At 45.1% G+C, this 15866-nt stretch overlaps 1 protein-coding gene across 2 annotated transcripts in view; it reads left to right on the top strand.

Moving 5' to 3' along the window:
- PDE4A (phosphodiesterase 4A) overlaps positions 1-15866 on the top strand; it is a 974338-nt gene that overhangs the window by 763330 nt on the left and 195142 nt on the right. For both annotated transcript variants that reach the window (XM_078640009.1, XM_078640014.1), the window contains exon 6: positions 8968-9080. In XM_078640009.1, the coding sequence (XP_078496135.1) occupies positions 8968-9080 (113 nt within the window). The remainder of the gene's footprint in view (positions 1-8967; positions 9081-15866) is intronic.

Below are 15866 nucleotides of genomic sequence, written 5' to 3'. Positions count from 1 at the left end.
ATATTAGTGGCAAATACGCATGCGCAAGTTTTCCCACCACAACTGCGACTACGTCACGTCACGTGAGTGTGACTAACGCATGCGCAGTAGTAAATTCCCAAGCGACGGCCATTTTAAGACAAAGATTAATCGTATTAGTAAAACACGTAGGCAAGCATCACTAAGATACATGTATATCAAAAATAAAGGTAATTAGTAAGACATACAATTTGGATTACAGAGTTATAAATGAATCGAGGTTCTTGATTTCAGCAAGCCGCGTTATGTGCGAAATCTTGCTTCATCACTCCCATCACCTCTTGTGCGTTTGATGCACCGCCCTAAATGGCATAGGTATGCCCAGATGTGGGTCCCTGCTCGCTGTGCAACTTAAACCAAGCTACACCCGACTGAAAAGCTGCAGTGGGAGCAAAAGTGATCTTGGGTGGCTAGTTTTCTGGTTCAGATAGGACCTGGCCTGGACTGTTCCTATTGGGACAAGGTCAACACTGATTTGCATATGGCTGGGTAGGTGGCATGGTGGGCAAAAGAATGATGGGTTAGAATGCTACCTCGAGCGACTGTCAGTGGTTAGACAAATTGCAAGCGTTCCTCTCTTCGCCTTTTGTGTGTTTGATGCTGTGAAAGTACGCCTTTTGCCTCTAGGGGGTGCTGATTGCCATCAGACCACCCAATGATATTACAGGCTCCCTATTTGTCAACGTTTTGTGACATTATCCAGGCAGGAATTAAAATTGATAGCATTTATATAATGCACACTGCCCCACGGGGCCTCTTGGTGCCCTGTAACTAACTCTTTCTCGCTCGCTCTACAGATATACATATATATATATAAATACATTTTTCTCAAGCCCCTCGTAGTGCATGCATCACAAGGATCCACAACACTATGTACTGGCCACAAATATTTTATTGGGTCAGCTGTTCGGACGCGTTTCGCCTGACCAGCAGGCTTGAGCACCAATGGTTTTATGTTCGTAAAGCGGCCATTTTAAACCAACGTGTACAGATTCAAAGCTTCACGTGATACAACTACAAACACAGTGTATTAGACAACAGACTCGTAGTTTTACATTAGAACATGTTTCGCAAGAACTTACAAACATCCTCTGCAGTGTACTATTCATACTAAAATTCTTACACTTTATCTTAATTACAGTGTAACTATACCGCTAACTCTCAGTAAAGTAATGCGAAATGGAGAAGGAGACCGAGCAAATTTAGAGCGCTCTCCTCAACTTTCATCCAACTTTATTGTTACCTATGCGCACTCACTTTGAACAAAACTTAATACAACATGTAAAGCGTTTATTAGGCAGAAACGTAATTTTAGGTGGGCTACACAACTCGCTCGCACCTACCTCGCAGAGATGTTTATGCAACATCAGGACCTTAATTCCTAATTGCGCCCCAGTGGGCAATGCATTCAACAGCGCCAAGAAACCTAATGGTGTTAGCCGCGCTTTACAAATAAATTTAACATAACATAACATAACAGTCTGTCTTCAAAGCTGTGGTAACACAAAAAATAGAAGTAGGAAGCACATAATCACTTTGTACGATGTGCATATTGTCCGCAACTTTAACAGCCACCTTGTGCGCCCTGAAACTATTCTTAGTCTGCCCAACTAGTTTATGTAAGCTCTTCTCTATATATATGCACAATATTCTACTGACCATCACAAAGTACGCAACATTGCAAGGAAACAAATGATTTCCTGGCAGTGCTGCGTACTGATGTTGCATAAACATCTCTGCGAGGTAGGTGGGAGCGAGTTGTGTAGCCCACCTAAAGGTACGTTTCTGCCTAATAAACGCCTCACATTTTGTATTAAGTTTTGCTCATAGTGAGTGTGCATAGGTAACAATAAAGTTGGATGAAAGTTGAGGAGAGCGCTCTAAATTTGCTCGGCCTCCTTCTCCATCCCGCATTACTTTACTGAGAGTTAGCGGTATAATTACACTGTAATTAAGATAAAGTGTAAGAATTTTAGTATGAATAGTACACTGCAGAGGATGTTTGTAAATTCTTGCGAAACGTGTCCTAATGTAAAACCACGAGTCTGTTTTCTAATACAGTGTGTTTGTAGTTGTATCACGTGAAGCTTTGAATCTGTACACTTTGGTTTAAAATGGCCACTTTACGAACATAAAACTATTGGTGATCAAGCCTGCTGGTCAGGCGAAACGCATCCGAACAGCTGACCCAATAAAATATTTGTGGCCAGTACACAGTGTCATTGATCCTTGTGATGCATGCACTACGAGGAGCTTGAAAAAATTGTGAGGACCTGTCTTTGGTGGTCCAGTGAAGGCGACACACCCGCTGTTAAAGCAGGCGGCGGCTTTACCAAAGTACGGAGGTTTGATATATAAATACATATATACATATTCATCCGAAATGTACTGCTATAGAAAATACGTTTTTCTGGAAGGGTGCACAGTGGTGTGAAATGCTGCATGTAAAAATTATATTCAAAGCTTGTAATTACAAAGTAGGGGCTTCAAGAATATCTGCACCACGGGATTGAAGTGCATAACCCCTCTAAGACCTGCATGCCATATTTTGCTGTTTTACAATATGCTGTGGTAAGAAAGGGAATTGTACTTCTACCGATTTTGTTTTTTTTATTCATCGCGGCCTATAAACAATAAGAAAAAGTTTACGATTTGTTGTTCCACAAGTGAATGGGCCTGTTATTGATGGGGGTCATAATCTGATGTAACCTCTTGAAGCACAGTTTATGTTCTCCCCCTTCATTCTTGTGGTAGCGGTCTAGTTGTTCCGGGGGAGGAACAGGAAGCAGCTAGGCAGGAAGCGGAAGGCGGCCATCATTGTTTGCTGGCGCCGACCGCAAGAGCCCACACAGCCCCGGCGCTCCAATAAAGATATTCAATTTAAAAGCTTACGGAGTGTCAGCGCGTTATTACAATGGCGACGAGTCGGGATCCTTGAAGACCCGCACCTACACGCGACATCGGCGCTAGCACCCGCATCACGCGTGAGACACCGATTAAGCTCCGGAGCGCGGCAGAGGAGCTGGGACAAGCAGCGTTTTGGCGCGAAGGTGAGCCACCACGTCCCCAAGCCAAGCAAGTGATAACCAGCCACCTAGGCACTGTGCACCACCCCACCCAGCAGGAAAAACGCCCAGACAGCAGAGGGCACTGAGGGGCAGTGAGGGACCACTGCTGAAAGTCAGAAGAGCACTACATTACTGTGCACTGTGGAGGGACATCATCTGGTGTTCAGGCACCCAGGCAGAGTGACACACGCTGGCGAATAAAGCAGGCCCATTGCGTCCAGGGGCAGGAGGGGCACGGCAGGCGACATCCGACACCACTAGGAGCACGCTAGTGGAGGATAGCGAAGAGGAGAACAAGGAGGACGGCGGAGAGGAACAGGACGCTCCGGGCAGTCCGGCCAGGCAGGCGAACACCGCAGCTACAGTAAGGAGGAACACACCAGCCATGGCGAACCAGAGCACATCTCTCACTCAGCTGGTGCCATTCCTTACGAAGAGCGGAGAACCTGAGAGAAAATGGGAGGACTGGAAGAGGTACTTCCTAAATTACCTGGAGGCATTAGAAGAGGAGGGTGACACCCCATTCACAAGCAAAAGGAAAAAGAAAATTTTGCTCCACAATTTAGGCCCAGAAGGGCTCAGGATCTATGACACCATAGTGAAAGGTGAGAGGACTGCGGGGGACACGGAAGTGTTTGATCATGCCATCGAGGATTTGGACGCACATTACAGACCGGTGGTGTGTGTCGCAATTGACAGGTTCAACTTCTTTCAGAGAAAGCAGAAAAACGGAGAGTCAGTGGATGAGTACGTGGTCACACTGAAGAAGTTGGCCCTCACATGCAAATTTGGAGCCTTACATGATGAACTCGTTAGGGACCAGATCATTATGCACACCTCCAGCTCTCACATACAGGAGAAGCTGTGGGTCAACGGCGACGCTCCCCTCAAGGAGATCTGGGCGATGGTCAAGAAGGCCGAGTTGTCGAAGAGGTGCGCTCAAGCAGCGAAGAGAGATGCACAGGAGTCACAAACGGTGTGCAGAGTTATGACGCCCAACAGAAATGACCGTTGGAAACAAAATGAATCGAGGAGGAGCCAAGGTGGTAGCAGAGCAGAGTTCCATACGAGACCGCAGTCGGACAGCAAGCCACACAAAGCTGGAAAAGCACAGTGTTACCGGTGCGGCAGCAGCTCTCATTTGGGCAACGACAAGGCGTGCCCCGCCTTCAGGGCCAAGTTCTCCTACTGCAACATCTTCGGACACTATGAGAAGGTATGTCGCAGGAAGCCCAAAAACGCAGTGGTGCGGTTGGTGGACCAAGAGCAAGGAGGTGATTCCAGCGACCAGGAAAGTGCAGTGGAGGAGGAGGAATTCCTCTACATTGATGTACAGATATTGGAAATGGATGGCTCCAACTCGGATAGACCCAGGCTAGACATGCACATAGGAGGTATACCCCTGGAGATGATTGCGGACAGTGGAGCACCCATATCTATCGTCCAGAAACGAGTGTGGGAGATCAATTTCGCGTCCACTCTCAAAGAAACTCTGTTACCCATGGACGTGAGACCGGTGACGTACACCGGACAAAAGATTCCCATGTTTGGATACTGTCCACTCATGTTCGAATTCAGAGGCCGGCAAGCGCAATGTAAACTGTATGTCGCAGAGAAAGGCCCGTCCGTACTGAGTTGGAAGGACCAGGGGGCATTGGGAATTCAGCTCAACCCAGGAGGCATAGAGAAAATTCTACTCATGGACATGGAGGTCAAGGAAAATGTGCAGTTGTGGCAGACAACGTATCCGAGAGTCTTCAACGGGCAAATAGGTGAACTGAGCAAATATACACATCTCATCAAGCTTAAAGACGGAGCGGTGCCTGTAGTGCACAAAGTGAGGAACATCCCGTTCCGTAGCAGAGAGGCAGTACAAATAGAATTGGAAAGGCTGGAAAGGGAAGGCGTCATCAGAGCGATTGAGAGTGCGGAGTGGCTATCTCCCCTGGTTGTTGCTCAGAAGCCCAACGGCAAGGTACGTCTATGTGTAGACCTGAGAGAATTAAACAAGAACATTGTTATAGATAAATTCCCCCTACCGCGCATCAGCGAGATGTTGGCAAAAACTAAAGATGTCACATGGTTTTCCACGGTGGACCTATCTTCGGCCTACCATCAAGTGAAACTTCACCCATCGTGCACCCACCTCACCTCATTTATCACGCCATTCGGGTGCTATGAGTTTGTGAGGATGCCGTTCGGCCTTGCCTCGGCAGCGGCCGTGTTCCAGAAAATCATGCACAAACTCTTGAAAGACCTGAAGGACGTCCTCTTCTTCCAGGATGACATCTTAGTGATGGGGAAATCGAAGCAAGATCACAATGTGAAGCTTCACAAGGTGCTGCAAAGGCTGCAGGATAATGGGCTGACTGCCGAATGGTCCAAATGCAACTTAGGAGTTCAGTCTGTTACATACCTCGGCCATGAAGTGAGTGGACAGGGGATAACGCCCAAGAAGGCAAACATCAGAGCCATCGAAGAGGCACCCACTCCAGAAAAGAAAGAGGACGTTCGGTCATTCCTAGGAATGGCCGAGTATTACAGCAAATTCATCCCACAGTTCGCAACAAAGACACACTTTATGAGACAACTACTCAAGGAAAGAAACAGGTTCCAGTGGGGAAAGGAAGAGCAATCGGAGTTCGATGCACTTAAACAAGAAATGGGCACAGCCATTCCCCTCAAGGGCTTCGATCCCAAAGCTGAGTCCGTTCTCACCACGGACGCCAGTGACCGCGGCCTAGGGGCAGTCCTGATGCAGAGGGAGGCATCAGGTGAGATGTCAACGGTTAGTTTTGCCTCTCGTTCGTTGGCGCCAAATGAGGAGAAGTTCAGCGTGGTGGAGAAAGAAATGCTGGCTGTAGTCTGGGCAGTTGAGACATTCAGGCAATATCTGTGGGGGGCCAAGTTCCTAGTCAAAACGGATCACAAGCCTTTAGTTCGCGTCCTGACGTCGAGCGGACATGATCATGCCACACCCAGAATTGCCAAGATGACCCTCCGACTATTGGACTTTGTCTATGACGTCGAGCACATACCGGGGCCACAGAACAAGGTGGCTGACTTTCTGAGCAGGGCGGCAGCTATGGACGAGGCACAGAACGAGGAGAAGCACGATTGGGAAGGCTATATGGTAGCCACCATTCAGGACACCGAGGAAGTTATAAGTGCCCAAGACTGGGAGAGTGCCTACAAGGAAGATACGGATCTGGAAGCAGTGAAAGGCTACGTAATACATGGCTGGCCCGAAAAGAGACATTTGAAGGAGGAATTGAAAAGGTACTGGGAAGTCAGGGAGGAGCTGTCAATAGCGGACAACCCAGTGTTCTTACTCCGTGGAGACAAGGTGGTGCCACCCCAGAGCATATTGGAGCGACTGATGTCCTTACTCCATGAAGGGCACCAAGGGATCACAAAGACGAAAGCATTGGCCAGACAAGCATACTGGTGGCCGGCCATTGATGCGCAAGTTGAACGGCACGTGCGCAACTGTGAGTCTTGTGCAAAGTCTGACAAGTCCCAAAGCATGCTTAGGCCGCCGTTGGGGAGATTCCCAATTCCGGATGGTCCATGGGAAATGTTGTCGGTGGACATAATGGGGCCAGTTCTGGACAAAGAAGGCACTCCGAAATATGTGCTAGTAGCAATTGATAAGTATTCCAAGTGGCCAGAGCTACAAGTATTGGAACAGGTGGACACTGTGGCGGTAATACGTTTCTTGCGCACCACGTTCGTCAGCGAAGGCATCCCAAGGATCATCACCTGCGACAATGGTCCCCAATTCACGTCTGAGAAGTGGGTCGCATTTACCAACAGGAATGGCATTGAAGTGAAACACACCCCGATCTACCACCCTGCAGGCAATGGACAGGTGGAGCGCTTCAACCGTGTGATAATGGGCACCATACAGGCAGCTATTGAAGATGGTCTGAATTGGGAAAGAGAGTTGGAAAAAATGATTTGGGCATACCGCATTACACCCGGAAGTACGGGCTACAGCCCCTTCAAGATCTTAAGAGGTAGGGAAGCCTTCACCAAAGACAATGCAGCCTGGAAGAAGTTGGTGGTGCAGAGCAAGTGGTCACCAGCGGTGGTAATAAAGAACCTAGAGAGAGCACAGGACGTCTACACTGTTCATTACAACAAAAGAAGGAACACGCGTAGTACGGAATTGGACAAAGGAGATTGGGTGAGGGTGAAACTCGCCATCAGGAGGAGAAAAGGGGAAAGCAAGTTTTCACCACCCCTCAAGGTAGTGGAGCCCTACGCCCGGTCTGCACTGCTGAGTGATGGAAAGATATGGTCTATGGACAGAATGGCAAGATGCAGCAAGATAATGAAATGGGAGGAGGAAATAGAAGAAGGAGCGGAACAGGTCATTGAGGAAGGAGGAAGCGAAGGGAGAGAAAGACGAGAAGAGAACGTCAGTGGAAGTGGAGAGAGACAAGGAGAGAACGACGACAGTGCAGAAAGGAGAACGGAAGGTGAAGGAAGAGAAAGGAGGAAGTCAACAGGAGAAGGAAACAGAAGAGAAGAAGGTAGTGAGAAGAGAGAGAGGGACAGAGAAGTGGAGAGTAATAGAGAACTAAGAGAAAACGGAATGACAGAAGGTGAGAGAAGGGAAGAGAGAATGGAGACTCGAGTGGGAAGAAGAATCAAGGTACCGGAGAGATTCAAAGACTTTGTAATGGACTAGAAGTAAGACTTTTGAAATTTGTTGTGTGTTTAAAAAGGGGGGAGATATGTGGTAGCGGTCTAGTTGTTCCGGGGGAGGAACAGGAAGCAGCTAGGCAGGAAGCGGAAGGCGGCCATCATTGTTTGCTGGCGCCGACCGCAAGAGCCCACACAGCCCCGGCGCTCCAATAAAGATATTCAATTTAAAAGCTTACGGAGTGTCAGCGCGTTATTACAATTCTGTTGTACTTCTTGTTCATCCTCTACAACTTGAGGCTCAGGTTCCCAAAAGCTCCCCCTAGAACACATGATACCATCTATAATTTCTGTAATGACATCAAACTAAATGATGTCCCTTTACTGTGGTAATTGAGGTCACTTAATACCAAAAGTTACCCTAGATTACATGAGACACTGGAAAATATTATATTCTTTTTTTAACTTGCATTTAAAAATAAAATGATGCAAAAACTGGTTGTTTTGCACACATTTATAAAAACATGAAATGGCCTTCATTTAGCAATATTCTTTATCATTACAAGAAAAGCCAGCTAGCATTTAACACACGTAGTTTGGTAATGGTATCTGGCTACAAGGTTTTCAACCACAAGATATACAGTATTTTCAATGTAGTAGGGTGTTATTTATGTTAAAACGGGTGACTGTTCAAAAATGACAGGTGATGAACATATAGGAAACATTTGCTACAGGAGATTAAAATTGAACCACAATGTATCCTGTTGAGTATGTCACATCTACATAAGTAATGTGTTGTTCAGCTCCCATTGTCTGTTGCGTGAAACAAGAAAAAACAGTACATTTATGAGCTGTTTGGTTGTCCAATTTCCTTGTTTTTCTTTGTTACTCTACACGTCCTCCTTGACTTGCATTCAGTGACTTGTCGATTCACCATCTCATTAGCTGAGTTGGAATTGGTCAGTTGTTCTACTGTGGTTCCTTTTCATAGAGGGAAAAAAAAGAAGTGCCACGTGTTCCAATAGGGCACTTCTTTGGTGTTAGTTGTCCAACTATCACCATCTCTCAGAACTTAAAGTTCATGTTCTGTGTCACTGACTAGTGAAATGGCCATTTTAGGCCTTGTGTGTTGAAACTGAATATCTAACCAGGAACATGTGGTAAACATCCTTGTGCAGGCCTCCGCTTAGTAGATCTCCCGACACTCATGGTGTTATTCTGTCTCTTACAGAGGAAACCTATCAGCAATTGGCCAAAGAAACCTTGGAAGAATTGGACTGGTGTCTAGACCAACTGGAAACCATTCAGACATACCGGTCGGTCAGTGATATGGCTTCCACCAAGGTAGGATATCTCCAATGCTGTATCTTTTTATCAGTGGATACTTGTTGCAAAATGTAGATTAACTGTTTGCATTTGGGAAGCTGTGCATCAAAATGAGTGAACTTGAAATCCCAGGATGGACCAGGGTTGTTGTCACCCACATTGCTTTGAAAGCGGCTCTTTTGTGCGTCGTTGGTGTTGGAATGGTTTTACATTGCCAGTAGGCTCTCTTGATTTGGGCTTCCACAATGGTTATTGATGCTTATCTTGTCAAATAGCTGGTGTTGAGTAGATGTGTGGCTTGCCAAAAAGATGGCTCTAGGCATTGCAGGTGTACCTATTCTGAACACATGTCCTCTTGTGTGTATCACGGTGACTCAAATACGTTGTTTATGTCTGATCAGAAGGACTAAGAACGAATAATAAGTTGTACAAGACCTGTCCTCGAGTAAGACTAAATCTCAAATTGTTGACCCTGAATAAAATGTGGTCAAAATTCTGAGACTTTGACAGGCGTTCTAAATAATCCTCTTTTTTTAAAACAGGCATTGGACACGCTAATCATTTTCCTCTCTGTTAAACAAAACTTAAGATACTGGGGATTCTATATCACAGCCTACTTCACTACTGGGATTACTCTAAAAACCGGCGGGTGAATTCCTCTATTATTATTATTATTTTACCCATAGTTACATTTTTCTTTGTTCATTTAGTAGGTGGAATGATAAACATCACAAAATATTATTAGCATGACATTTATTCTCACTCCAGCATATGTATTACACAATTTCTTTCCTTTATCCCCGCACACCCCTTTTAAACTCCACATGTGGGTAACCTCTTGGGTGGTGATCATGTTGCACTCCTGAAGAATTATTGTGTGCTGATTTTCTGTTCAATGTGTCCTGATAGGAAACAATTTATTTAGCTCTTGATTTCCCTTATTTATGATTCATCGTGTCTGTTCTGACAAGGAGGCCATGCTGTCTATTTCGCTCTATATCACAAATGTTGCTAGTTTGAAGAGGGCTACTTTGGAGGGTGCCATCTGGTCAACTAGCAGCAAAACTTTGCTTAGGAGCCATGGCCAATTGAATGCTAAGTATCAGTTCCAGCATCTGCTGAAGTTACTCGAGGGATTGAGAAGGTCTGTGTAAGTTGTGTAAGTTGGCATGAATGTAGGGCAGCCTCATTTCAAGCTGTTGTGTTAATGTTTATTGCTTAAAGAAAAGAACCACTGACCTAAGTGGGGAGAGCAGAAAAAAGTGCATCACAACCATGGTTTAGGACCCTCAAAGTTAGATTTAAGATTTCGAAGATAGACTCCAGGGTTCAGGAGACTCCTAGGCCTTGGTGCTGTCCAGTCAATCTTATTTCCCAAAATATGGAATTCACAGCCTCAGGTCTTCTTGTTCCTTCTGCCTTCAATGCATCTGCCCATGCAAGTGGACACATCTCTTCTAAACTCTCTTCCCACTCTGAGTAATGCTGAGGCTCAGCCTCCCCTTTTCAGTGATTTGTAAATATTTGTTATTGTGCGACTTCAGTTTGGAGGACTTTGGCCGACAAAAATGCATAGTTTGCTAATGGGACCTCCACACTACTTGGCACTTCAACAACATCAAGCAAAGCTTGGGATGAAGGCGTAATGGTCTCCCACTCAACTTTGCACTCTATGCTGCTATTTGAAGGTAGCAGTGACTTTTGTCGATTAGACGAGAACTTAATAGCCTAAGATTTTCACATTGTGCAAAGCAACATTATCTTTCACAAAGACTACAGAACACCACAGCTCCATTCTAATTTTCATAGCAAACCAGACCTGAGGAATCTCTCTTACCACGAAACACATGTGGACTGCATGCTCTGCATTTTTACTGTAAGAACTCTCCAAGAAAGGGGTGGGAATAATTTATATTGTATTGAATTCTGCTACGTGTCCGTAGATTACGCTTTCCAACAAGAATCAATGTGGTGTTTTATTGTGTTATATTGTTTGCTCCAGTGCTTGGTTTCATTACATCGCTGAGCATTTTGCATTATGGCAGAGCAATTTGTGAAAAGTCACGGAGTATTCAGGAGTATATGATGAAGAGCAGTGCAGCGGTGATAAGGATCAGAGGGGTGTGTGACGAAAGGTTGCCATGAAAGTGGATGAAAAAGGAAAAGGTGTGTGAAGAACATGGCCAGATCTGACAACTTATATATTTTTGAAAAAAAGTGTAGCTGCATATATAGTTTGACAGAGAAGTGCGCCTCTCTGTTTCTGTTCCTTTTTGGTATGGGTGTATAAGTTATAGCTACTTGAGATATGGTCTTGTTCACTTAAAATGGCATGTTTTAACAGACATTTTTACCTAACCATAACATCCCTTTAGCCTAGGTTTTAGCCTGTGAATTTCAAAGTTTTTTTTAATGCAATTTAAGATATATGTACTTATTTCCATACCTAACTATAACGTCACTTTAACCTCTGTTTATTTCAGTGTGTGTGTGTGTGTATATATATATATATATATATATATATATATATATATATATATATACTAGCAGCCCTTCCCGACGTTCTCCGAGTATGAAATAGAATGTGTGTAATGTGTGTATTTGGCAAGGGCAATTTATTTTAAAATCTCGCGGTAGACAACATTTTTTGTTTCATTAGAATAGGGACGGAAAAGGCCCAGCTGCAGCCCTGGTTGATGTTAGCAGGCGCGTGTAATTGGTGTAGTGATCCGCCGCCTGAGCCCGGCTACAGCCCTGGTTGATGTTAGCAGGAGCGTGTAATGTCGTTGAATGGGAGAGTTATCAGCCACGGGTAAATCCGTTTAATGAGAGAGTTGAGTGACAGCGAGTAGGAGAGGCTGCAGTAATTGTCCCCGCAGACACGCTAATTTGCGTGTTCCCCCGCTTGAGGCCCAGATGCAGGCCTGTTTGATGTTAGCAGGCGCGTGTTCCCCCGCTTGAGGCTCAGCTGCAGCCCTGGTTGATGGTATCAGGTGTGTGTAATTAGTGTACTGATCCGCCGCCTGAGCCCGGCTAGAGCCCTGGTTGATGGTAGCAGGCGCGTGTAATTTTGTTGAATGAGAGAGTCCAGTAACAGCGCGCAGGAGAGGCTGCAGTAATGTTACCTACCAGGCCTCCAGGTGAACGCGTTTGTCACGCCCCCAGCACACGGCCACAGCAGACGATCTTCTGATTAATGTACGACCCACATGGCATGAAGGGCGGAACGTAGCACACGCCCCCAGCGTTTCTCACGCCCCCAGCGTGCCCTTGATGCGGCAAAATTGCGTTCACATGGCATGAAGGCCAGACACACGCCCCCAGCGTTTCTCACGCCCCCAGCGTGCCCCTTGATGCTGCGCAGCAATGTAATGGCACTTGTATGTACGACTCACATGGCAAGAAGGGCGGACACACGCCCCCAGCGTTTGTCACGCCCACAGTCCACGATGTGATGGTCATACCACACGCCCCCCGCGTTAGTCACGCCCCCAGCCCACGCCCACAGCACAACGCAGACCCGCCCACAAGGAACTACTTTGCTGGCATAGTTCTTTTACCTTTTAAATGTATAGAGAAGTTGGCCTAACGGCTAAGGCGCTCGACCTCGGACCTGGGGATCTGGGTTCGAGTCTTGGTAACGACACCAAACATCCTGTGATTCTGGGCAAATCACTTAATCTCCCCGTGCCTAACAAAAATGAATGTGTTTCCTCATGTAACGTAACTGGTGCTATGTAAAGCGCTCTGATACCTGATTCAGTTTGGGTCAAGTTCGCGCTATATAAAACTCTGGAAATAAATAAATAAATAATATGGTGGCCGTCTGCATAGCCTATGTCCTTCTGCTGCAACTGCCCTTTCCAACGCTGTATTGGGTGTTGTGATTGGTGCTGTGCTTACTGAGATTACCCACCTCAAAGGTTTGGGCTCTCTCTTTATAATATTAGTATGGATATGTACACATACATATATATACGATTCATATATCTATATATATAAATAATGCATTATAATAGACTGCCCACATTGGTTAAATATTTACACATGACGTTTGGCATGCATCCACAGATGCATGACAAATGTCGCCAAATGGATGAAGAACAACTGCCTGCAGCTGAACACAGACAAGACAGAAGTACTGATCTTCGGCAAGAGCAGCAACACATAGAACGACTCCTGGTGGCCATCAGACCTAGGACCCGCACCCACTCCCTCCAACCACCTAAGAATCTCTGAATCATCATTGACAACAAGTTCACCATGACTCTCAAAGTCCCTACTTAACTTTCCCCTCATTTATTAGCTAGTAGAACATTGTAATGTTGAGTGCTCCATTGAAGACAATGGAGTGCTCTGGGCTTCTAATGGCCAGAAGAAGCCCCAAGCATCAACATTCTAATGTCTGTTCAGTGCACCAGCTGTGAACAAAGGCCTCACCGAGCCCGAGAGGATTCCAACCCCCTCAGGCTCCATGAGGCCTTTGTTTTACAAATTAGAATAGTCTGCCCTCTAGTGGCGGAATGTTCTAAAAGATTTACAGCCATCCGTAGCGGGCTCTACTGACCATTAAAGGTCCTCTCCCTTGTTAAAGGCCCCGGCCTTTGGCTCGGGCCTTTAACTCTGGAGCTGGCTATTTAATGACCGGTATGTATATTATCTCTGAAACAGGGACCTGTTTGCTCTCAAATGAGAATGTCCAATTTCTTCATATTCATTTCGACTGTTTACTAAAAGGCAACAGTGCTTACACTATATGGACTGCTTTGTTCCACTGTGTGTATGACCTGCTCTAAGTGCCTAGTGGTTTTGATAAAAGAATGCACCTAGACACCATTCTGTCTGCATTATGTCACTACTCCAGATCCCACAGTAAATGTCAATACATTGAAAGCAAGGTCTACTTTTTTAAAAGGCATTGACTCTAATTTTTGACTGCACAGCTGTCTGCCTTGCCTATTGTTACCCTTTCTTTAAAATATACATAGAGCTGGCTTTGATTGTACCCTGAGGCTTCTTGTATCTCATTCTATAGGCCGTGTAGTGTATAATATCACCTTGTATTGAGTGCTTTCATTGCAATGCATCAGGAACTGTTTTATATCTCAAAAGTACTCTGTGTCATCACGCATTAAATTATTTAACTCCTAGATATATTCTGAAAGTGAACTTTTTGTTTTTGTATCTGCAAATGTGTTAGGCAGGCCTCAAGATGCAAGCCATGCCTGTTGGGCTGTCCATGCGTGTTTACATTTGGCATAGCTGCTTTCTAGCACTACTGGGAGAACACTACTGTCTTAGTAGTAACAGTCTGGGGTGTGGCAAAGGAAGGATCATATTTTCTAGTTGTGGATTATGCCTCCGTGTGCACTATTCTAAGAAAGGTGCATTCATAGTCTAATGTGCAAATTAATACTCGTCAAAAATAGAAACATTTTGCTTTTTGATAGCTATGAATAATATAAATGACCTATCAGAAAAATGTGTAGAAGAAAATAGTATTTGTGAATGTAAAATGTGAAAACATTACTCAAAATTAGACAAGCAAAGCTGTCTGTCCTTTTCTGCACCGTTGGTGCAAATGCAGTCACAGGTGGGTCCAGAAGCTACCTTCCCTCTAAGTCCTTCCCTCTCTATTCTCCGATTTTGGGAGTGTTCAGATTTACCATGTGAAGTAGTGTCATTCCATACAATAAGAAGGTGAGTGACCACATCCCTCATATAGGCGTTCCTCGTTGATCACAACATTGTATATGACAATGCCATGGTAAGAAAGGAACATTGAAAGTCAATCCGGAGTACAGAAAAAAATTATCCATACTGTCACTTTTTTTTTTTAAGTGTATATAATCATTTTTTTATTTTTATTTATTGAGCTTTTCAAACAAATACATAGTATCCATACAGGTGCCATCATACAATGTGTTTTCTTGACTTCTTAGCGATATATTACAACCCTCATACTTATCCTCGATATATTAATCTGTCATATTAACATCCAACAACATAAGGAGGCTACCCCAGAGAGATGAGGTCAGCATCTCAGATGCCCTCCTAGTCGCTCTTCTGTCTGTGGCCAATGTGAATTTTTTGCTGGAGGTAAACTTGCACATCTACTACTTGTGATGTAATGTGTGTGTATGTGTGGGGAAACATCCTTTACAATGAAACTTTTACAACGCAAAACTTTTACAACGCAGGTTTTACAACGAAAACCATTACAACGCATTGCGCTGGGGGGCGCTCTAGGATAGGGAATAGATTTAATTTACTATCCAACACCTTCCCTAGTGTCCACGGGGACTGGAGTTGGAATAGTAAATTAAACTATTCACTATCCAGCACCCCAAAGCGCTATGCGTTGTAAAGGTTTGCGTTGTAAAAACTCCGTTGTAACAGCATGCGTGGTAAAAGCATGCGTTGTAACGTCATACATCCGTATGTGTGTCTGTGTCTGAACAATGCAGATCCCATACTGCACGTTATGTTTGGGGTGTAAAGCCTCCTTTGCTACAGCCTGCTGTCTGCCTATAGATGTAAGCGAGCACTAATTCTCCCTGTGCTGTGAGCGAATCTTGCACTGCTGAAGCTGTATTCTGTACCGGTTATGTGTGTAAAAAAGGCTTCTGTTGTTTGCATTATATTTGTTCTATGTGAGGGGTAGACATGCACATGCATTGCTGCTGCCTGTGTTGTACCTGTTCTGTATGCAAGGGAAAGTTGCCCTGCTGCCTACACTTCACGTGCCCTGCTTCCAAGCGAAGGGTGCAGTGCTGCTGCCTCTGTGTGCCTGTTCTAAGTGGG

Source organism: Lissotriton helveticus, chromosome 1_1 (genome assembly GCF_964261635.1).
Source record: "Lissotriton helveticus chromosome 1_1, aLisHel1.1, whole genome shotgun sequence".
NCBI lineage: Eukaryota > Metazoa > Chordata > Amphibia > Caudata > Salamandridae > Lissotriton > Lissotriton helveticus.
The sequence above is the reverse complement of the archived record's forward strand: the minus strand, read 5'-3'. Positions and strand labels throughout refer to the sequence as shown.